This window comes from Leuresthes tenuis, unplaced genomic scaffold (genome assembly GCF_036924035.1).
Source record: "Leuresthes tenuis unplaced genomic scaffold, fLeuTen1.0.hap1 SCAF_4, whole genome shotgun sequence".
Taxonomy (NCBI): domain Eukaryota; kingdom Metazoa; phylum Chordata; class Actinopteri; order Atheriniformes; family Atherinopsidae; genus Leuresthes; species Leuresthes tenuis.
In genome coordinates this window covers 38,086,266-38,109,558 of record NW_027325358.1, presented here as the reverse complement: position 1 = coordinate 38,109,558, position 23,293 = coordinate 38,086,266, and the positions used below count along the sequence as shown (strand labels likewise).

Here is a 23,293-nt window from a genome sequence, read left to right as displayed (position 1 = left end):
GAACCAGTTGGTAGATGCAGCAGGACCCGCACTGACAGACAGCCAAGCTCTGGGCTCTGTTCTGGGGGTGCGCTCTGTCCGGCTGATGGAGAGGAGCCTGGAGCTCTGGGGGAAGAGGCTGACAGAGAAGGAGAAAGGCCTTCTCCTCAGACACAGCAGAGGAGAGGCTGAACGTGACTCCAAAGACCCTTATTCTGAGATTCACCTGAGCCCTGGATTCACAGAGCTCAGCAGTCTTCTATTAAGAGTCTGCGATGGGGAAAAATTAAGCCAGCACAAGGTTGATTAAAAAGACTGTACATGAACTGTGTAAAAACTATTCACAAAGCGAGCTTGTGCAATAGAGCGGAGTGTGGGTGGGCTGAGAGGCTGGGTGGACTGAGCCTACAGTGGAGAACTCTATATAAATCTCCTCTGAAGAAGAGAACTGGAGATCTCCAATGGAGAATTTTACATGGTGCTATTGCAACAAACGCCTTTTTATCTGTTTTTAATCGCAGTGTTTTAAACGAGTGCCCTTTCTGTAGTAGCTGAAAGCATTTTTCATATTTTTACTGAGAGCAGGAGGTTAGCAGGATTTTTTAATGTTTTAACTCATGTGTTTAACCTATTTGGTGTTAATTTTACTGCCTCTGGTTTTATTTGTGGAGTCATATGAAAAAACAGAAAAGTGTAAACTCCTAAATTTTCTAATAGGAGAAGCAAAAATGTCCATCTACCTGACTCGCAGAGACAGACTGCAGGGAGGGTCGACTCTTGATGCTGTGACTCTGTGGAGGTACAACTGAGGCTAGAGTTTGGCTTCCACAGGGTCACAGGAAATGCGGATGTCTTTGCACAACAGTGGGCTCATGAGGAACTTTTGTGCCGGCTGGCTGGTGGGGAACTGAAATTTGTATCCTTTTTAAATTGATGCAGTCATGCATTAAGTAAACTGTCTGTGTTGTTTTTATACCAACTGTAAAGAAAGTGCTATTAAAAATCAAAATCAAAAAATCTTCTGCCGCATCCCAGTCTTCAAAGTTACCAAATTCACCAAATAAGTTAAAAGAAAGGATAAAGTCACTAATGGTTTTGTCTGTCTTGCCGTTGTGATAAATAAACTGGGAAATAAGTTGAGTCTCCGTTGCCATGGTTACCAACTAGTGTTTGAGCCAGCACAATAATTTAGATCTGTCATTAGGCAATTTGACCGGAATGTCTTTCCTAGGTGTCCATTGTCACTTTTTAATGGACGACACGGAGGCGTGAACCGTCTGACGTAACCTACACCCTCCAGCTAAGAATCGAGTATTCACCCAGACCATGGTATAATATTTTAATTTACTCTAAACTACCTTTTTTAAAAAGTTAGTACAATTTATTGAAGTTATACTAAATTTTATGAGAAATGCTGTGGTCAAAATATCTTAAGCACAACAGTTGTCTTCTCACACTTACTGAGATAACACTTCACAGATCAGGCTATTTTCGGGGGTGGGGAAGTGAGCAGCCTCCCACTCCACTTCTTACTCTGCCCGCTCTTCCTTGGATTGTGCCTCTCTTGAGATCAAAGACTTCTCTCTACTATGGCAACTGCTGAGCGATGGCAGGGAGAAAGAGAGACGGGGAGAAACAGAAAGTGTTTAGAACTGAACCTTGAAACCACATCATTTTGAACTAGAGTCAGCCACTGACTCTAAATCATTTTAGGCCAGGGTTGATATAAGAAGCATGTTGTTCAGTACGGCTGACAACAGAACATTTTCTTCATTGTCAGTGAGCAAGAAAATGAGGAAGGGCTCAGAGGTCAAGGCCAAGCACAGAAGATGGGGTGAACTTGACAAGTGATGCAATTTTACTGTAAAAATCTGAACAGCTAAATAGTTCTTGCATAATTTGGAAGCGTGCTTTGGGTCATTGTCCTGTTGTAGGAGGAAATTGGCTCCAATCAAGTGCTGTCCACAGGGTATGGCATGGCATTGCAAAATGGAGTAATAGCCTTCCTTTTTTAAAATCCCTTTTATTGTGTACAAATCTCCCAGTTTATCAGCACCAAAGCAGCCCCAGACCGTCACATTACCTTCACCAAGCTTGACAGATAGCGTCAGGCACTCTTCCAGCATCTTTTCACCTGTTCTGCATCTCACAACTGCTCTTCTGTGTGATCGAAACACCTCAAACTTTGATTCGTTTGTCCATAACACTTTTTTCCAATCTTCCTCTGTCCAATGTCTGTATTAATTTGTGTCACGAGGCGGAGAGGTAGGACCCAGATGCAGTTCTTTCAAACGGAACAAGGTTTATTAACAAAAAAGGGGACAAGGAGCAAGAACAAAAAAACGCAGCTGAGCCGGATTATCAAAAACACTAAACTATTAAATAACAAAACCATGAGAAACAAAACAAGACTGAGATCGGCAAAACAAGACTTATCTGTGTCGTGGAAGCATGAAGGGATAGTGAGGTAAGGATTCTGCCGTGACTGAAAGGAAACCAGAAGACTAAATACTGTGGAGGGAGTGATCAGTGAATGAGGTGCAGCTGTGAACAATTAACCAGGTGACTTGAGTGAACTGAGGTGGCAGGGGAAAAACAGGACTAGAACATAACTGAAACCATGATTAAACAAACTGACATAACATAAACTTCTATAGCTGACTGTGACAGAGCCCCCCCCTCAAGGATGGCTCCCAGACATCCAACGAGGGTGGGAGGGAGGGGCTCTGAAGGACCTAAAGCCGGGTTCCGTCTGGCGGATGGCCAGACGGCCAGGGACCCGATCCCCAGCGCCGGAGACCGTCTGGCGGACGGCCTGATCTCCGGCAACCCGGCCGCCCCTTCAGGGCAACGAGCCGAGGTGGAGTCCGCCGCGGGTTAACCAGGGTCCCCACTGGCAACAAGTAGCGGTGAGTCCGCCCGGGCTCCCACCGGCGACGGCGTGAGGTTACCTGAGCCTCCATGGGCCCGGACAGTGATGAGCCCACCTGGGCTTCCATAGGCGGAAAGGTGAAGGCTTTCCCCACCCTGCCCATCCCCGACGACGCCCATAGCCCCCTCCTCAAGAAATGGCTGCCAGACGTTCCAAAAATGGGGTGGGTGGGCGAGGCATCAGGCGTGAACGAAACGGGGTGGGTGGGCGAGGCATCAGGCGTGGACGAAACCGGCAGGAAGGCCGGATCAGGCGTGGACGAAACCGGCAGGAAGGCCGGATCAGGCGTGGACGAAACCGGCAGGAAGGCCGGATCAGCGTGGACGAAACCGGCAGGAAGGCCGGATCAGCGTGGACGAAACCGGCAGGAAGGCCGGACCAGGCGTGGACGAAACCGGCAGGAAGGCCGGACCAGGCGTGGACGAAACCGGCAGGAAGGCCGGACCAGGCGTGGACGAAACCGGCAGGAAGGCCGGACCAGGCGTGGATGAAACCGGCAGGAAGGCCGGACCAGGCGTGGACGAAACCGGCAGAGGCGTGGATGAAACCGGTGTAGACGTGGATGAAACCGGCAGGACGGCAGCGGGCTGTGCCGGGACGGCGATGTCAGCGGGCTGTGCCGGGACGGCGATGTCAGCGGGCTGTGCCGGGACGGCGATGTCAGGAGATGGAGCTGGGGACACAAAGGGAGAAATGAGAGGCCCGCGGAGAGCGTGCAACATCTGGGCCGAATCCGCGCCGAACACATCCACGAGTGCCTTGTGGTGGATAGCTCTCACGTCCTCCCAGGCAGCCTGGATTGCGGGCGTCCCTGGACCGAGTCCCCACCGGAACACCTCCAGGACCTGACCCGACAGCCACCACCGGTTGAACATGTCACCACCCTCAGCAAAGCAATTCTGCAGGGCGGCGAGTCGGCTCTGAAGCTCCTTCAGAACTGCTGGGTCCATACTGGCAGAATCCTTCTGTCACGATTCGGAGAGGTAGGACCCAGATGCAGTTCTTTAACTTCCAAAACAAGGTTTATTCCAAAAAAAACAAGACAAGGCAAAAACATAAAGCGCGGCAGAGCCGGATCAAAAATACTTAACTATTAAACAAGACTATGACTGTGAAAAAACAAAGGAACAGGACTATGAAGCAAAACCAGACTTATCTTTCTGTGACTCGGCATGACGGGATAGTGAGGTAAGGATTCTGCCGTGACTGAAAGGAAACCAGAAGACTGTGGAGGGAGTGATCAGTGAATGAGGTGCAGCTGTGAACAATTAACCAGGTGACTTGAGTGAACTGAGGTGGCAGGGGAAAAACAGGACTAGAACATAACTGAAACCATGATTAAACAAACTGACATAACATAAACTTCTATAGCCGACTGTGACAATTTGCCCATATCAATCGTTTCTTTTTATTTGCCACTCTGCCTAGAAGGCCAGGATCCCGGAGTGGCCTCTTCACTGTAGACGTTGATACTGGTGTTTTGCGGGGACCATTTAAAGAATCTGCCACTTGAGGATCTATGAGGCATCTATTTCTCAAACAAGAGACTCTGATATACTTGTCTTCTTGCTGAGTTGTGCACCGGGGCCTCGCACTTCTCTTTCTACTCTAGTTAGAGCCCGTTTGTGCTGGTTGCTGAAGGGAGTAGTACACCATTGTAGGAAAGTTTCTGTTTCATCGCAATTTCTTGCATGGAATAGCTTTCATTTCTAAGAACAAGAATAGCCTGGCGAGTTTCACATGAAATTTCTCTTTTTCTGGCCATTTTGAGAGAATAATCAAACCCACAAATGTGATGCTCCAGATACTCAACTAGCTCGAAGGAAGGCCAGTTTTATAGCTTCTCTCACCAGTAAAACAGTTTTCAGCTGTGCTAACATAATTGCACAAGGGTTTTCAAGGGTTTTCTATTCATCAATTAGTCTTCTAAGGCGATTAGCAAACACAATGTACCATTAGAAGACTGGAGTGATAGTTGCTTGAAATGGGCCTCTATACACATATGTAGATATTTAATTAAAAATCAAACATTTCCACCTAGAATAGTCATTTACGACATTAAAGGGGAACTCCGGTATTTTTAAACCTAGACTTTATTTCTGGCATGAAATACGTTTATCTACTCACCGAGAATAGTTTGGTGAAAGTCAGCGTCCTTCGAGAGATATTTGTATTATATATGATATTTATATGATATTTATTTATATTATATCTATCTATATCTATCTATTATATTGTCTACTGGGATGACGTCATGGATGATCAGGGCCTACGTGAATGATATGATGTTGGTGACTACAACAGTGCCATGTATGAGGAGAATACTTAATAAAAATCTAAGTTTGAATGTACTTAAGTTAGGACAGAGCTCCTGTTAGCTTGAGTAAAGATGTGGTAGTTAGTAAGATGGTTTCAAACCCAACCAAGGGGAGGAAATAGAATCCAAGAATGGCAGCTCAGGAGACATACAGAGATTGTGGGTAATGTTCAAATAGGCCGGGGAGGCTTAGGGCTTGGCCCAGGCAAACCGGTGTGGAGTAGAGCAGGTCCCAAGGAGAAGAGAAAACTAGTTGTTGAGCAGGTTCGTAAACAGGAGGAAATGTTAAGGGGTACGGAGGCAGTGGCTCAGGCTAAGCAGGGACAGTGGTTGAATTAGGAAGGTGTAGAGAAGAAAAAGCTTAGTTGGAAAGAGCTAGAAAAGAGTATTAGATTTTTGATAGGGGCAACATACGATGTATTGCCAACTCCCCAGAACCCTAAAACTCCGGGTAAATGGAGACCCGTTATGTCAGTTATGTTCAGGTACTGCAACTCTAAGGCATATTTTGTCAGGTGACACCTGATTCAAATGAATGGCTCCTTATCAGGCCACTGCAGAGCTTGATGACGAGCTGATCATTTGAATCAGGTGTTTTGGAGGAGGGAAACATCAAAAACCTGCAGGGCAGTGGGTCATGAGGACCAGAATTGAGAAACACTGGCCTAACCTGAGACATAGAGCCGACATGCTGACATCACATATGAGAGTACTATTCTCTGGTTTCAAGCTTTGGGGAGTCTCACATCACAAATATTACCTGAGCTGCCTGACATGTGAGCAGCTGTATAACATCTGTCTGGCCTCTTATGTGTACTTTTGGATTAAAACTGCTTATGTCTGCTGGATTTCAGTGATTGTAAAATGCATCTTTTTGTTCTTGGTTTATATGCTTATTGCCACCTATTTTGTTTTACACAATTAAACTGATAACTGATCTACTTCAGTTTATTTAATAGCACCAACTTATGACAAAAAGGTATCTCAGGGCACAGAGAAGGTAAACACGCTTATTTCAATATCTATTACATACAGTCCAATTAAATTATATTCTACTGAAATAATAAGATTCCCAATCGAGATTTTGTTCCTGCACCTGCCCTGGTTTTAGAGTTTGGGGAGGCTATAGAGCATGGCTCTGGATCAGTCAAAGATTCTGGCAAACCATCAGATGTCTCTTTTGTAACACAGTTTACAGCAGTGGGGGTGCTGATAATCTCATCTGAGGAAATAGTTCTACAGTGAGAGGAATACTTTAAGGATCTTCTCAACCCCTACTGATACGCGTTCCACAATGGAAACAGAGTTAGGGGGTAGACTCACCTGTCAATGAGGTTGAGGTCAATAGGTAGTTACACTCAGACATGTTCACAAGTAATTTTTTCCAAGTCAAGTCTCAAGTCTTTTGAGGGCAAGTCTGAAGTCAAGTCTAGAGTCTTTGTTTGTGCAAATGAAGTGTGACTCGAGTCCCCATCTATGGTTACACTTTGCTGCAGTGTTGAGGCCCCAGCGGTGGATAAGATCTGCCCTGAGCTCCTTAAGGCCCTTGATGTTGTGGAGCTGTCTTGGTTGACCTGCCTTTGCAACATTGCCTGTAGGTCAGGGAAAATGTCTCTGGACTGGCAGACTAGAGTGGTCTCTCTTTCTAAAAAGAGGATGTTTCCCAACGATAGGGGCTTACACTCTTCAGCCTACTTGGGAAAGTTTATGCCAAAGTGCTGGAGAGAAGAGTCAAGCAGATAGTCAGGAGAAACAAAGTGCAACAGTGGACTAAGCGTTTGCCCTCACAAGGTTATTGTTTTGTGGACACAGAGAAGGCTTACAACTGTGTTCCTCATAGTTTTAATAACGGAGGTGTTTAGAAGGTACGATGTATCAATGGTCCTCAATTGAAAAAAACAACAAAAAACATCTGTTTCAGTTCGGGTCTGGGCTGCTGCTTCAAGTAGAGGAGTTTAAGTATCTTGAGGGGGTAGAATAGTGCAGAACATTGACTGGCAAATTATGGCCATGTATGCAATAATGCATTATTGCAAGAAATTATGATAATTATAAAGACACCGGTCTTTTGTGATGAAGTGAAAGGTGAGCTGTCAATTTTACCATTCGATCTACGTTCCAGCTCTCAGCTATGGTCACCACCTGAAAAGAATGAGACTGCAGATACAAGCAGCTGGAATTATTTTACTCCAAAGGTTGGTCTCAGAATGTGTTCCCAGGGCGTATTGAGTTGAGATTATCATGAGAATGCAGACAGAATTGTCCTGGATCACCGCTGAATGTGGCTTGAGAGATCGGATCTACAGTCTACTCAGACTGTCTTGAGTGAGTTGACTTCTGTATTTGGCGCTGATTTTCCACTATTGACCAGATTGTTGAGGATGGATCTAAGCATCAGGTCAATTTTGGGTCCCAGACAACCAGAGGTTTCAGGAAGACATGTGGCTAAACTTGTAATTTTACAATAACTATTTTTATCCTTATGCAGCAGTTTTAAATAGCATTTATTGTTACCTGCTCTGGCTTTAGGAATACATTTTTCTATGGTTAATAGTCAGAACAAATCACAACAAATCTCATCTGAAGGTACTTCAATGATACAATCCAATTCAAGCCAATTGAAGTTCAATTCATTGTATCATAATCTAATCAAATATAATTGATTCAATTAAAAATAATCCAATTTATTCATACAGAGCCAATTCAAAAATAATATCCTAGCTAAGGAAACCAACAGATTGCACCGAAACTTGTCTTCGGTCCAATCTCCCGTCCTGAGCCTGAGGGACTGTGGAAAGGAACGACTCCCTTTTAACAGGAAGAAACCTCTGGCAGAACCAGAACCAGGAAGAAACCTCTGGCAGAACCAGAACCAGGAAGAAACCTCTGGCAGAACCAGACTCAGGAAGGGTGGCCATCCGCCTCGACCAGCTGGGGTTTGAGAAGACAGAAAAGAGGGAAAAGAGGGGGGAAAAACACCATAACGCCATTCAAAGGATATCTGTTGGAACAGGGAAACATAGGTTAATAACCACAATAATGTCACATGGACAGAAAATCATTTGAGAAATTAAACAGGGGGAAAAAGAGAGCAAAGTGAGGAAAGGTGTGACAGATGAGGCCCCCCAGCAGTCTAAGCCTATAGCAGCAGAACTATGGGATGTTTCAGGATCAGCTTTCAGAGAGGGGCCTGATAACTGAAGGCTCTGCCTCCCATTCTACTTTTAGAAACTCTGGGAACAACAAGTAAACCTGCAGTTTGGGAGCGAAGTGCTCTGTTAGGAAAATATCTTACAATGAGATCTTTAAGATATGATGGAGCTCGGTCATTAAGAGCTTTATATGTGAGAAGAAGAATCTTAAATTCTATTCTGAATTTAACAGGGAGCCAATGAAGAGAAGCTAAAACTGGAGAAACATGATCTCTGCTGTTAGTTCTCATCAGAACTCTGGCTGCAGCATTTTGGATCAGCTGGAGGCTTTTCAGAGAATATGTGGGACAGCCCAATAATAAGGAATTACAGTAGTCCAATCTTGAAGTAACAAATGCATGAACTAGTTTCTCTGCATCACCCTGAGACAGGATGTTCCTGATTTTACCAATATTACGAAGGTGAAAGAAGGCAGTCCTAGAAACCAGTTTTATATGTGCGTCAAATGATAAATTCTGGTCAAAAATAACTCCAAGGTTCCTCACTGGTTTAACTGAATTTAATTAGATGTCAGACCCCTCAACAATCTTTTTTCATAACTGTGACTATAGTGACAAATCTAGTGACTTTTAAGAAAAACACTCCAAGGTCTACCCTACAAGTTCTGTCAGTTCTTTTTCAGTTGCTCCCATCTACTGTTGGTATGTTTCACAAAACCACAGTTAATATGGATGATTATATTAAAAAAGTGTTGTTATGTTTTAAGAACTATCAAACTTTTGCACTTCCAGGAAATAGCAGAAAAGGCCAAAATGGTGATTTTCTTTCTTCTGTCAGCCACTAAATCCCCAGTCAACCTTGAACTGCTTGTTCTAGTTTCAGAGCAGGAAGCTGAGACCTCTCTAAAGTGACAAGCAAGTCATATTTAGAACTGCTGTATTCACAATTGTTTGATTCTTTGAGGCTGACTTTTTCCCATGTTAAAAGGATATTTGCGTGTGTGTATGAAAGCACCGGCCCAAACACACAAGCAGAAACACACAAGATGAGGGGAAACTGAGACAGGAACACATAAAGAATGACAGAAACACAAAGAGAAAGGATTTACGGAGAAAAGCACATACACATCCATATGCATAGAGACAGATAAATAAACACATCTTTCCTCAGGGAAACAATGCTTGCTGGAAATTGAGAGTTTTGATTACTGTGTGTCTGTACAGACTCTTATACAAAGGCGAGTGTGTGGGCATGCATGTGATATGGCCTTGCTTGAAGCAAAGATAAATGGAATGTACTTGTATAGTGCTTTTCTAGTCAATCTGACCACTCAAAGCGCTTTCACACCACATGTCACATTCACCTATTCACTCGCACAGCACGCTACACAGTGCTTTTTGTTCTCATCATCCACACACATTCAGACACATATGGATGGTAGGCAACATGGGGTGCAGTGTCTTGCCCAAGGACACTTATCTCCAAGGACACTGGTGATAGAATCACGAGTTGAATCTGTTTGGCTGCCAGCATAACTATTGAAGGAGGAGGACAACCTTCATCATAACCTCAAACCATCAGCTACATAGTTGAAAAATGGACACAGGTTGCTGCTCCAAAACTGGTTGTGGAATGGATAAAGCAAGTTCATAACGTGGCTATCCTCCATTGTTGACCACAACTATATTAAGAATATTATATCAAAGGTTTGGGTAATGCTTGGAAAGAAGTTGAATTCATTTTAAATTTTATTATCATTCCTCCCAGAAGATTGGGCAAAAATTGACTCAGAATTCTGCCAGAAACTTGTTGACGTATTGAAGGTGTCTGGTGAAGGTGAAGGCACTGCTACCAAAGGTATACTTGAAATGAAATAAAAAAATACTTAATTTTCATTTAATTTCCTTTCATACACAAGCAAATATAACGTGGTGTATTTTTTAGCTTGTATGTATGTATAATTTTTTTTACCAGATACTGAATGTGTAAAACATAAAAAATATTTATTTAACTCTAATGATATTTGTCAATGAGTCTACTTTTGCCTCAGAAAATAATGTCCATGTTGAGTTTATGTAAATATCTTAAGGAAACTGTAAAAATTTACTCACAAAGTCTAGGACTTAAATCGGTCTTGTCATCTGAGGTAAAGCAGAGCATAACTCAGCATCGTAGCCCATAAAACATTCACTTCTTACTTTTTTTGTGACTTTAACCCTTTTAAAAAAACTTTTGAAAAGTACATTTTTGTATATACTGTATGTTATTTTTTGGGGGTACTTGCCCCGTCTACTTGTACCAGTACAGGTATACTTGCTGTACATCTCCGTCTTTCTTTTCTGGTGTTTGTACACTTTTTTCCTCAGTCCCTGAGTTCGGCATGAGCGTCTCAACAGCTGCTCCATTGTCTGTTTACACTGCCGGCTCGCTGTTGCTAAGGACACTTTACTCTGTGTGGCCTCGGAGTTAACATCTACCTCAGCATGGATACTTTCGGACACTTCTGGACCCTGGTTTCCCTGCTACTATGGCTTTCTGTGGAGTTTATTTCGACCAATATAAGCAATCTGGATTTTCCTGACAGACAGATACAATCCTCCTTTCTCTGATCTTTGCTCCTCACATCATCACAGCTCTGTGCTCAGTGACTTTGTGCAGTGGTGTGATGATGCTTCCCTGGAGCTCAGTGTGGAGAAGACCAAGGACCTGGTGGTGACCTTCTCCAGCAAGCAGAGGGAGCTGGCAACAGGAGCTGTCACCACAGTCCATGGGGAGACTGTGGGAGTGGTGGAGGAGTACAAATACCTGGCCACAATCTTTGTCTGCACCTTAAAGTTTGCCTCCAACATCCTACGGAGAACTCAGCAGCGGAAGTATCTCCTGAGGAGCTCAACAGCAAGGACATCCTCAGAACCTTTTATTACTCCTATATCAAGAGTCTCCTCACCTTCTCCATTGCCTACTGGTACCCATCCATCAGCCAGCAGCACAGAACCCATCTGCATAATATGGTGAAAGTCTGCTCTAAAACCAGTTAGAGCACTTTCATCCCTGTGTGAGCAGCAGACTCTGAGGACAGCGTGCAGGATTCTTCAGGAGCCTTCCATGCTCTGTTCCCAGAGTTTGGGTGGTTCCCCTCAGGACTCCGGCTCTGCTGTCTAAGATGCAGGACATAGGAGGAGAGCGACTTTTGTCCCTAAGGCCATTCAACTCCGCAACTTATAGGATTCTCTACCTTCACGCCTCCCTGCACTGGACCCCTCACCCCCACACTCATCTTACTACCCACCCATCACCCTCACAAACACACACACACACTTACATCCTGCCCATCACCCCCATCTCGCCAACCCACTCACACAGACACACTGTGTCACACTGTGTGTGTGGGTGTGAAACTGTTTGTGTGACATGGTAACAACTGAATTTCTGAATTGTCAGGTATTGTAATGTTTAATATTAGGCAGGTTTTACGTATTTGTCCTGTCATGATGTAAAGTGACTGACCAGAAAATGGAAAACTACAAGTAAAATAATGCATATAAATAAACAGTACTTAAGTAAGTAAAATGTGTTTATAAAGCACACTTATATACAGTTAACTCTGACCAAAGTGCCATACAAAGAAAAAAGTCAAATATATATGAAAATAATGATAACATAATATATATATGATATAATATAAAAGCAGAGCATTGAGGGAGCAATACAGAGAAACAAAATAGTGAATACTAAACTTTACAACAAGGGACCAAAATCACATGCGGTAGATTTTTATTGCTGTGTATGCTTATGTCTGTGGGTGTGTGTTTGTGGGTCGGAGACTGAAAAAGAGAGAAGATGATGGGGATGAAGGGCAATAGATTGAAATACTGAGTCTGTCACAACAGGATTACAAAATTTTGTAAATCAAGATTGCTAGAAAATAACAAAACAAACAAACAAACATGTAAATAAAATGGAACATAAAAACAAAAATGAAAATGAAATACCCAAGTTACTATGAGGCAAGAAGCAGGCTACACTTTCAACGGGTCACAAGTCCATCACGGAGATAAAGGAGGTAAATTAATCCATAGTTGGCTGACGGTATTAAAGGAGGTACTAGGGTTCAGAATGCATCCCCTCATCTGTAGCCATTAGTAAGACATTAGTCATCTGTGGAAGAGCTGTCCCTGTTCTGTGATGTTATTGGAATCCATACAGAAATCCTTCAAACAAAAGGTAGTTTGGAAATTATCCTTTCTGTGAAGGGTAGAATAAGGGCTAGGTTTCTTTTGTGATTGCACACATGAGAGTTTCAACTAATCATGGACACAACAGAGAAGAAATGTTAAGAATGTTCAGTAGGGACAGACAAATTGATTAAACTGCTGTTTAGAATTGTATTTGAAATGACATCAACTGGAGAGGAGGAAGCTTTTATATGGAAGACCATCTCTAAAATGTCAGGCCATGAGCTGAGGGTAAATTGACTTAAGTTCTTAAAAAAAAAAACATTTTTTTTGGGCCTCCTCCCACCGTCCAACAACATGCTGTTAGGTTAACTGGTGTCTCTAAACTGTCCTCAGGAGTGAGAGTGAGTGTGTGTGGTTGTTTGTCTCGTTTGTCTCTGTGTGGCCCTGTGATGGACTGGCAACCTGACCAGGGTGAAACCCGCCTCTCGCCCGATGACCGCTGGGATAGGCTCCAGCCCCCCCACGGCCCTATTGACAGATTAAGCGGGTATAGAAGATGGATTTTTTGGGGCTTTTTATGCCTTTAATGGATAGAACAGTAGGAGAGAGACAGGAAACAGAGAGAGGGGTAATGACATGCAGTATAGGCCGTCTGGTGCAGGACTCAAACCAACTGCAGCGAGGACTGTGGCCTCTACATGTGGGGCGCCTGCACAACCCACTACACCACCGACCACCATGTTGATCTTAAACTTAAGGACAAATAGGATTAACAAAATGATCTGTGGTCTCAAATACTAATCTGGAATTATCTTGATGGTTCAGGATGAGTCGAGAAAATTATTGTTCACTGGGAATTTTACAGTGTTATTCTGCTGGTCTGTCATCACCACAAGACTTCTTCCCTCTTTGCCCTTCTTTCCTGCATTCTGACATACAGCTCCAGATACTGTAATTAGTTCATTCTCTCTTTTTCAACACAGGCTTGGGTATTGTTTGAACATTTGCAATTGTGTCTAATGTGGATGTAAAGAAAGTTTTGAATCAGTTTGTTGTAATACAGATTGTGATACAAGAAGCAGAACTGCTTCATCCACTGGGATGAACGGAGACACGTGTCTCCACGTGAAGGACCCACAACCAACTGGTGGGCACAAGCATGCTGAATCAAATGTATTTTTGTTAAGATTACAACTGTGAGTATTAGCTCTGTGCTCCCAAGTTCACAACATTGTTTTGTCCACAGAGATTTAGATTTATGGTGACTGATGTTTGTCCTGTGTGGGCCATATTCATACAAAGGACATGTGTCTGAGGATGAACTACAATAGACCAGCCTCCTTAAAACTGCTCACAGATCCTTCGGAGGGGATCCGTTTTTAAGGGCCTGGCAATTGTTGATTTTGTTGAGAGGAGGAACATGTTGACTCAGCCATGTCCTAATTTAAATGCTGCCTTTTTTCAGAGTCAATAATGATAGGGTTTTATGAAGTAGTTACGTTTTAGATGTATGATCCCGTTTTGTCTTTTTTTTTTTTAGGGTTGTTCAAGAGGGGAGTATATTTAGAGAGTTGCAAGAGAGTTGTTTGTGACCTAACCCACTTTACACAATGCTCCAATCACATTGCTGGAATAAAGGCATTGGGACTTAAACATTGTTTGATCGAGTGGCTCAGGAATGGAACATATTCTCTGTCTATATCCATGTATGAGTTTTCTGTTTTTAATCTTTTTGAAAATATGTTGAACGTGATTGGCTAAAGGTAAAAGGAAAGGTGAAAGATAGACACCTAACTCCCATGTACAGGAATTCATGCTTAAGACATTCCCTGGGAATGGTTATTTTTCACTTCCTCCATTTCATTTAATTTCGTTTTGCCTTTATTTGGACCTCCAGATTAGATTTAAGATTTATCAGAATTCATTTAACCATACCTGTGGATTTTACTTTGTGATGTGTTCTTCATGGAGAAGAGCATTTCCTGGTCATTCAGAGTAGTATCAGACATTTTGTACATATTTTTTGTAGCAGTACTTTCAATGTAGTGGTCTCTTGTTTTTTTTTCCAGGACACTGCACCAAAGCTAAATATGGAACAGAAGTTGCGTTTGGCTTCCAGTGTAGATGAACTGATGAGTCTCATCTATCCTTCATACTGGGCTGCTCTGAAGTGCAGATCCAAACTTTCTGCTGCTACTGTCTCTACAGCCTCTAAACTCTCACAGCAGTCACAGCCTCACCGACCGAGGCCACTTGCTGATACAGAGGAGCCAACATATGCTGCTGCCTACCTCAACTTGGATGTTCTGAAAAGTATGTTTAGTTTTGTTGGTGTTCAAAGTAGCGCTCCATGTAGGAAATTTCATCCAGATGTTCAATGGTCGCCTCCTCATACAGAGAAAGAACATATACATGTGTTAATTTCCCCCATACTCAAAACCTTAACCATCATATTTTCTAGTTGACTCAAATCAAGCTCTATGTCATTGGAGTCAGAATGAGAATTTGTATGTAGTTACTCAATATGATAATTACTCAAATCAAACATTATTCCATCCATTTTTCTATATGAATGTCTGCAGAATGAATACTTACATGTTTACTTCCACTTTATAAGCATGTATAAAATGACACAGTGCTAAACATTAGTATCCAATATTTGAAAGTTTGACATGAAAGATAAGGGGTTTGCCTTTGGCTAGAAGTTACTTTATACTGTTAATGATTTTCTGTCCTTGTGAACACTGTTAAAGGAAAATAGATGCTTATCATACGATATTTCAATCCTTACCTTGTTCTTAGCATTTAGGTTGAAATAGGGTTTAACTCATGGATACACACACATCTATTTAATTTGTGTAAGAATTAATAATTGATTAGCATCTTCGTGTCTCAGTAATTTGCTGACCATGTGCACATCAGTTGAATGAAAGACATGCTGCGAATGGCTGACTTCCTGTGTGTGCAGGTATAGAATCGGAATGGCGGAAGACTCAATGTATGCCAAGAGAAGTGTGTGTTGACGTGGGCAGGGAGTTTGGGGCTCCCACCAACGTCTTCTATAAGCCACCCTGTGTGTCCGTCTACAGATGTGGAGGATGCTGCCACTCTGAGGATAAACAATGCAAGAATATCTCCACTGGTTACCTCAGCAAAACTGTGAGCACATTCATTTTCTTTTTCTTATTCATATTATTTATGTTACATCCTTTAACGAGAACATTTCTGAAGAAATTTTGATGGGTGCCACTGGAGCTACTGTCCGCCGAGAGACCTGCTTGTTGCGTAACATGAAATCCAACATGAAACAGCTAAGGTACAGAGATCAGCTAAAAGATGTCAGATACTTGCTTGTTATGGTGGAATCTGCCTGCTTTAGGCAGCATGAGGAAGGGACAGCACACAGAAGGACTGTGTAAGCCAGAGACGGACCCAGAGGAGAACAGGTTGTGCCCCCGAGCTGTTTCACAAAAAGTTAAAGTCACATTGAAAAAAAAAGTTAAACCTGTGAACAGTAAGAATATCTGAGGAAGACACTGATGTCATTTTTCTGAAGGTCTTGTTTAGATTAGAGAGACCTGATGCTATGGGTGGGAAAGGAATATTTCAGGTAGACATAGGGACACAGGTTGTGATGTTGCGTGTGAGCGAGTGTGTGAGGTTGCTTCATAGAGAAAAGATGAGGTCCAGTTGAGTGACAGGCTGCTTGGTGACGTGGTTAGGTTTGAGAGTTTTTACTCAGCGGTCTCCCTCCTACGCAACCAGCTGGTTACCATGGAGTTTGGTGTAGAGACCAAGGGGGTGCACGCTCAACTCGTGATCTGGCTGGGAGCTGCTGCGTGTAGTGACATGGTCTTGGAGTGACTCAGGGGACCCTTGGAAACTCCGTGCAATTTGAGTTGTGTAGCAATGTGGGTGCAATAGACTCAGGGTTCTTATGGTGTGTGTTATGTGCTGCTAGGAGGGGGGGTAGTAGAGAGAGAGAGAGAGAGAGAGAAGAAGAGGGAAGAAGGGATGGGTTATGTTCTTGAGTTGTGGTGTGCTGCGGGTGCGATAGGAAAGTAGATTTCCTTTGAGATGAGTGGTGCAGGTGTTTGAGTGTGGGCTGTATGCAGTGGGCTCGAGACCCCTGGTTTGTGTATGTGGAGGAAGTGGGGGGGGGTTTAGAGGAGGAGAGAGAGGATGGACAGAAATGAGGTAGGAAGTGTAAAAGAAATGATTCTGGGAGACTTAGGTGTTAGGGCTGTGGTCCTGTGACCTTAGGGTAAGGGTAAATGGAAGGGGAGGGCATAAGAGATGGCCAAATGGTCAAATTTAGGGCCAAAAAGGTTCATTTTTGGGGAAATTTATGAAAATTAATTTTCCCGTGGTGGTGCCAGGGGAAGGACTTATGGTTAGGGCTATGATCCTGTGACCTTAGGGTGAGGGTAAATGGAAGGGAAAGGCATAGGGAGAAGGTGGTCCGATATGGGGTGAAAAAAGGGTTAGGGTTAGGGTTAGGGTTAGGTTCGTCAGACTGAGGCAGACAGACTCAGAACAAAAAATCCCCCTTGAGGCAAACCTGTGAAATCTTTTATTTGTGACAGTGTGACATCTACAACATAGCTGTGAAAACTCCTGGTTCGTTCAACTGGGCTCTTTATTTTAAGATGAGTGAGTAAGCCTTCCTGTTGGTATGTTACTGTAAAAATCTGACTAAAAAGGACTTGGTGCATTTTTCTTTATATATATCTGAAGAGGTCTTCCTGTTGATATGTTCCTGTCAGTAATGTAGGTTTTTACTTTAAAAGTCAGACTGAGGATATCCTCACAATGTTTGTCTGTGTTGATATGTTTTTGCTTCATTGAATGCATGTATTTCTATGTATTTCCTTCATATGTCTGTATGTAGACTCCACGTATGAGTGCATTTACCATTATTACACAGAAAACAGCCATAGTCATTATGATCATCACAACAGCACTGCAGCTGCTTGGCTCATTGGCAAATAAGCAGTGGGACAGAAGCAGAGGTTATAGTATCATTTACTCTACTATCAGAGGTCAAATCCTCAGACAGAGGCTGTCATTGTCATATTGTATTGGGAGCAGAGATTAAACCAGGTCATTAAACCTAAGAGGTAATTCATCCTGGTTTTAAGCGGAGAAGGGAGGAAGGAGCACACAATATTGCTCCAACAGACAGACAGGCCTTGCTGTTTGATCCTGAAAATTTCACTGTTCCAAAATAATATGTCTTATCTGTCTTATTCTTGAACTGTGAGCACCAGAAGGGATGGCAGAAGACACTGTTGTAATTTCTATGCTGCTCCTATGTAGAGTATGGTTCTTATGGCAGTTTAAAAACATCCCTCACTTTGATTTTTGAAGAAGATGAGGAGACCTGGTTTATAATGGAAGTCAATGGGAGTCCGAGTGTCGCTCTCTGCGCTCTGAGGCAATTTGAGAGAAAACAGTGGCCCAGCACAATGACGGTCACATTGGGTGAAAGAGGACAAGAATGCCTACATTTTGTTGTATAATAAAATCAGTGCTGTATAATACTGAGTCAGTGCGGTTACATGCGGGCAATCGGATCATATTAATGGCTAAATTACAATAAGATTGAGTTATTCAGCTCATGTAACAAGCTTAATCCGACAAGAAATCGAATCGGATCGGGTTACTTGCGATCGAATTAAGACCCCGGAATAACACGATCAATATTCCCACTTAACGTGCCTGGAGACAACAGTGGATCACATCGAGCGTTCTGCACATGCTCCAGATTTTTTCCCGCGATCGTCACCCGCAAGTGGAAGGAGACGATATTACTGTTGTTGTCGTCAGAAAGAAAGAAACAACATGATGGAGAATGCGCCGTTGTGCATCGTCTGTGCCATAACCAGCTCATCACAGATGGAGAGGGACGCAGCTTCATCTCGCTCTGCGTTCGCCATCTTTCTGAATGCCTGAGTTTGTTGTTGTTGGCGGTGAAGACGTCAACAGGAAGTGGCTCTATTAGCGATAGCTGAAATGGGGACAGCGCCACCTATCGTACCGGGGTATGACATGCTTTGTGCCAGTGAATCGATTCATTCACCACCATATATCCAAGGATAATTACCCTCAGATAAGGAGCAGAACCCAACTGTAGCTATAATCCAGTTAATCTCATCATGGAGACCCACTGAGTGTGTTTCGCTGTTGATCTGTTCCTTTGTGTTTTGTTTCACTTTTTAGAGGTTAGTGCAAAGAACTGTTGTCAAAATGGGTGGCATTTTAGCATTGTTTACACCATTTTTGTATTTGCGAATTTTGGTTTTGTGTTTGTGTTCAATCAATAACCATACACTTATCTCATAGAAAATTACCCTCAAAAGCTTCTGCTCTGAGGTTGGAGCTAAAAAAGCGCATATAGAAGGAATTTTATGAACTCCAGTTGGCTGCAGCTCTGTGGTGCAGACACAAAAAATTGGGGGGGCTTTGTCCAATAGTTATATGAACCATTAAAAACCCTCCTGCTGTCTGTAAGCAGGTAATCTGAAGCACATTTGAACTGTTTTGCAATTGTTCTTGGGGGGGTAAATTGATTTCACAGTCACTGACTAAACTAAACAAAAGAAATGTGATTTCTACTTTTTGTTGTTAGCATCAGCGGCACTTTTGATTGGTCAGATTCAGGTAAAAATGCTTTCCTGGAAAGCCTAACTGGTGACAAGGTCTGCAAACTAGCCATGGCTTGAAGTCCTAATGTACATTGTAATGTTTATTAATTTATTTCTTTTAAAATTGCTTATGTATTGCCCTTATTAAATTATTCAATAATTTAATTGAAACACTGAAATTAAAAAATTCAGAATTGTTTGCAAATGGGTCAAGACCATCAGAATCCATAAAATAATTATTATAATTTCTTATATAGACAAAAACAGAAATTACAGTCCAAAAAGTGTGACAAAACAGAACTACCAGTTACACCATCTGCATTGCTAGAAAAAAGGATAGGTTGTTAAAATAATGTGATTGTGATGATATAGTGTTTGTTAAAAAAAAAAGAAGAACACATTTGCTGCTGCAGTTGGTTTGATTCTTCGAATGCTGCTCAGGCAGTGAACCATTAAAGAGAACTATTTTGTCCAACTGTTGAAGAATTTCTTTCTAGGAACTCAACCTGGTCATTTTAAGAAAAATAATATACACCCTGTTTGGAGTCTGAAATACATCTGATTCTTACCAAGTTTCAAATTACATCAACTAATTATTTATTTCACAAACATTAAGTTGAAATACAGAGGCAGTATGTGAAAGTGTCCCCCAGCATTCCATGTCTAATGAAAATATGTTCATCATCAATAAGTCAAAGTGATTGTTTTTGTTATGACATCAGTGTCTCACGTTGTTGCCGAGGAATTTGGATGCAGTCTTTGTTACGACATTTCCTCAGATCATTGAAGTTATGTTGTGGAGAAAAGAGAAAAGAGGTCAAACTCTCCTTTTCAGCCTCTTCTGGGGAATGCATCAACAGCAACATCATAGAAACATATCACATGGCAGCACACAGAAAACTCCCAACAATGGCAGCTTGTGAGATGCTCTGATACTTCCTGATATCATTCTGTGCGTACATGGCCAAAACCCAATCTCTGTCCAGCACCACTGTGTCTGAGATTGCTGCAACATCTTCCATCATCACCTTCTGACCCTAAATAATATGTGGTGTGAGCAGTGGCTAGCCCCCCCGAAATCACTTATTAGCCATTTAAATCAACAACTTAAAATAAATAAATGAAAAAGTTAAAAAAAAGATAGAAAATAATTTATTATCATCTCGTTAATCCACAGTTTGCAGCATATAGGCTGCTTCTGTTTGTAACTCACAGCTTTATTGATGGGAACATTCTCCTCTGGCCCCATCCCTCAGGTAGCGGCCAATCTCTGAATTTCAGTAGTAGTACAGCACAAATAAAATCATTAAATGAAAGAGGAATGAACCAAACAATGAAACAAGAAGCTTTTTGAAAAATGAAAACTTTAGAGAATAACAAAAAAACAACAACAACACTCAGAATATTGACCGCTTAACGGAAGGAACATCACAAAACACCAAACTGTGCACAACATTTACCTTTACCCCATGTCACAGTGAGAATATGAACATATTATCCTGTTCTGATATGATGATGAGTAATGATACAACAAAGTGTAATAAACTGTCCATTTTTTAAGTGAAAATTCTTTATGATAACCATGTGCAGAGTTGTGTAGTGCTGCTCAGCCTCTTCTGGTCCAATCCTGTACCCGCTGGCTGCACTTTTTTTCTGGCTGAACGTCAGTTCAGAGTCTGATCCAGAGCTAGCTTGGTTACCACCCCTTTTCCCTGACGAATCGTCTCTAAGGACAATTCAGGAGAGAATTCAGACAGATTTCTTGACAGTGGTTGAAGGCTACAGATTGTTGAAAGTTTGGTGGCCACTTGGTGGAATGAATTGTCCAAATCAGCTTTTCACTCAGTTGGGCTTGGCCGTCCACCCTTTTGGGCCCTCATTGTGCACATGTGGATGACGACTGTATGATTGTTCCACCATCATCTTGGCATGATGGACACGCCTTCCAGAATTTCAGATGGGCACCTGGTAGTGCATCTAAACCCAAAAATAAAACAACTGGCCAGCTGATATGAACCATGTTTTAGGACAATACCAAAGTACTCACCAACCTGCTGTAAAGCATCAATTCGAAAAGCAGTAACATCAACTTATTTTTCTGTGGGAAAAACTTCATTTTAGAGAACACGGATCAACACGGAGACACAACAAGAGCAAAGACTCTCACAGAATTTAGGGAAGACTTGAGAAGTTTTGGTAAACCATGGTTAATAGTTGTATCATCCACCCCCCTGATGACTTAATTCTGCCGAACTCTTCCACTGCAGCTTCTCCTCCGTGTTGCTGTCTGCTGCAGGACAGAAATGTTTGTGGCTAGATTTTATTTTGGGAACAGCACAGCATCAAGAAAGCAGCCGATTCTTCTCAATGAGGAACGGATTAACCTGTTTAGGATAAATATTGTCTGTCCTCTCTTAATTCAGCTCAGAGTTTAGATGAAATGTTAATATAATCATCCTAATTCTCACCAGTTATAGTCCAGGCAAAGTAGCATTTTACGACAGACTAATTGTAAAATAATGTTTTGCAGCTTAGATAATTTCTGAGGCGTCCAGAACAACATACTAAATATCCTAAGAAATCTTAGTTGAGGAAATATGTTACATTTTCATTAATCCAAGATGTGTGCCAATAAGGCCAAACAACAGTACACCCAATGGGGCTATTTTTTGCTTTACTCCTATCAAAATTAAACTTTATACAATGAAAGTACCCATGAAAAGTAAACATTTTTGTATTACAAGTTTCTTTGAAAATGAATTTGAATACGGGAATGAGCTATACACTAAAATAAAATGCCCAAAATACACCCAAATAGGCTTAATTTTTTCCTTTACTCCACAATAAAACTTTACAAAGTAAAAGTATATATGAAAAGCAACTTTTTTTGTATTACAAGTTTCTTTCTTTTTCTTCTTCATCCAATCATCCTACTGCAATGCTGCTTTTAGATTGGCCTCTAACCTGAAAACTGCCTGACTTCGTAGTACCTGCCACGGGCATAACCCCTATAAATGTAATTATTAACTTTAGAACTATAACATTATACATCAGTAAATAAAGTAATATTTACTGGATATGCTGAGATACAGGCGATTCTGTGATAAAATAACTCAGAACTCATCTCCAGTGAAACCTCAAACTCTCCCTCCAACGTCAACAGCTGCAAAGTTCCATAGTCTTTGGGTCTTTTACCAAATGATGGAGTGGAAAGGGGGAAGTGAACGTATGGACCCAAAAGACTGGGGTGGCATGTTTTGGATGGGAGATTTATGCCAGTAATGACAGATCAGCCTGTGGCACCATCAGAACTACTAGATGCAGTCGTTGCAAGAAAGACTTCAGCACAAAAAAATGCACATGCAAAAAACATGGACTCCATTGCACTGCCATTTGCGGAGAATGTCATGGTACTAGCTGCACAAATTCACAGTTGCCTGATTTATCCGATGAATATGACCCAGGGGAGAAGAGCTAAGCAAAGAGGTACTGATAGATCAGGAACTGATATAGGGGGTGCCAGAACCAAGAGCCACAGAGAAGGTGTCGAGAATCCAGGCTGGATTTAAAAAAACAAACATAAAAAACTTTAAAAAGAAAAATGAAAAAAATATAAAAAACACCAAAAACAACCCTCCCCTATTGTTGCTACCTTGTCGTGGTGGGGAGGCTTGTGTGCCTCTGTGACCCTGAAGACTATACCGGCGGGGGTTATACCCCTGGCAGTTTTCAGTTTAGAGGCCAATCTAAAGGCAGTATTGCCATCACCTATTGGCAGCAGGATGATTGGATGAAGATTGGGCCGATATATTTGTCATGAATGGTGTTTCTGCCTATGCAAATTAATGTGGAGCTCATGTGCATCTTCAAATAATTTTTTAAAAAAAATCATTCTTTTACAATTAGTTCTGTTTTTGGTTCCAAAATGAGTTACTTTGCCTGGACTATTACTTTATACTAAATTCTTACCAGTGGCTCTTTGGTGATGCTGAGCCAGCCACAGACAATTCAGGATCAGCATTAAGTTTTTCTGCTCCAGCTGAATCAGAAACACTTCATGTGGTGCCAACAGTGTGACATCAGAGCTG

The 23,293-nt window shown here is 42.1% G+C and overlaps 1 protein-coding gene across 2 annotated transcripts in view; it reads left to right on the top strand.

The window, feature by feature from the left end:
* The window catches only part of vegfc (vascular endothelial growth factor c), a 109,187-nt gene that overhangs the window by 33,923 nt on the left and 51,971 nt on the right, over window positions 1-23,293 (top strand). For both annotated transcript variants that reach the window (XM_072383651.1, XM_072383650.1), the window contains exons 2-3: window positions 14,628-14,871; window positions 15,527-15,717. In XM_072383651.1, the coding sequence (XP_072239752.1) occupies window positions 14,628-14,871; window positions 15,527-15,717 (435 nt within the window). The remainder of the gene's footprint in view (window positions 1-14,627; window positions 14,872-15,526; window positions 15,718-23,293) is intronic.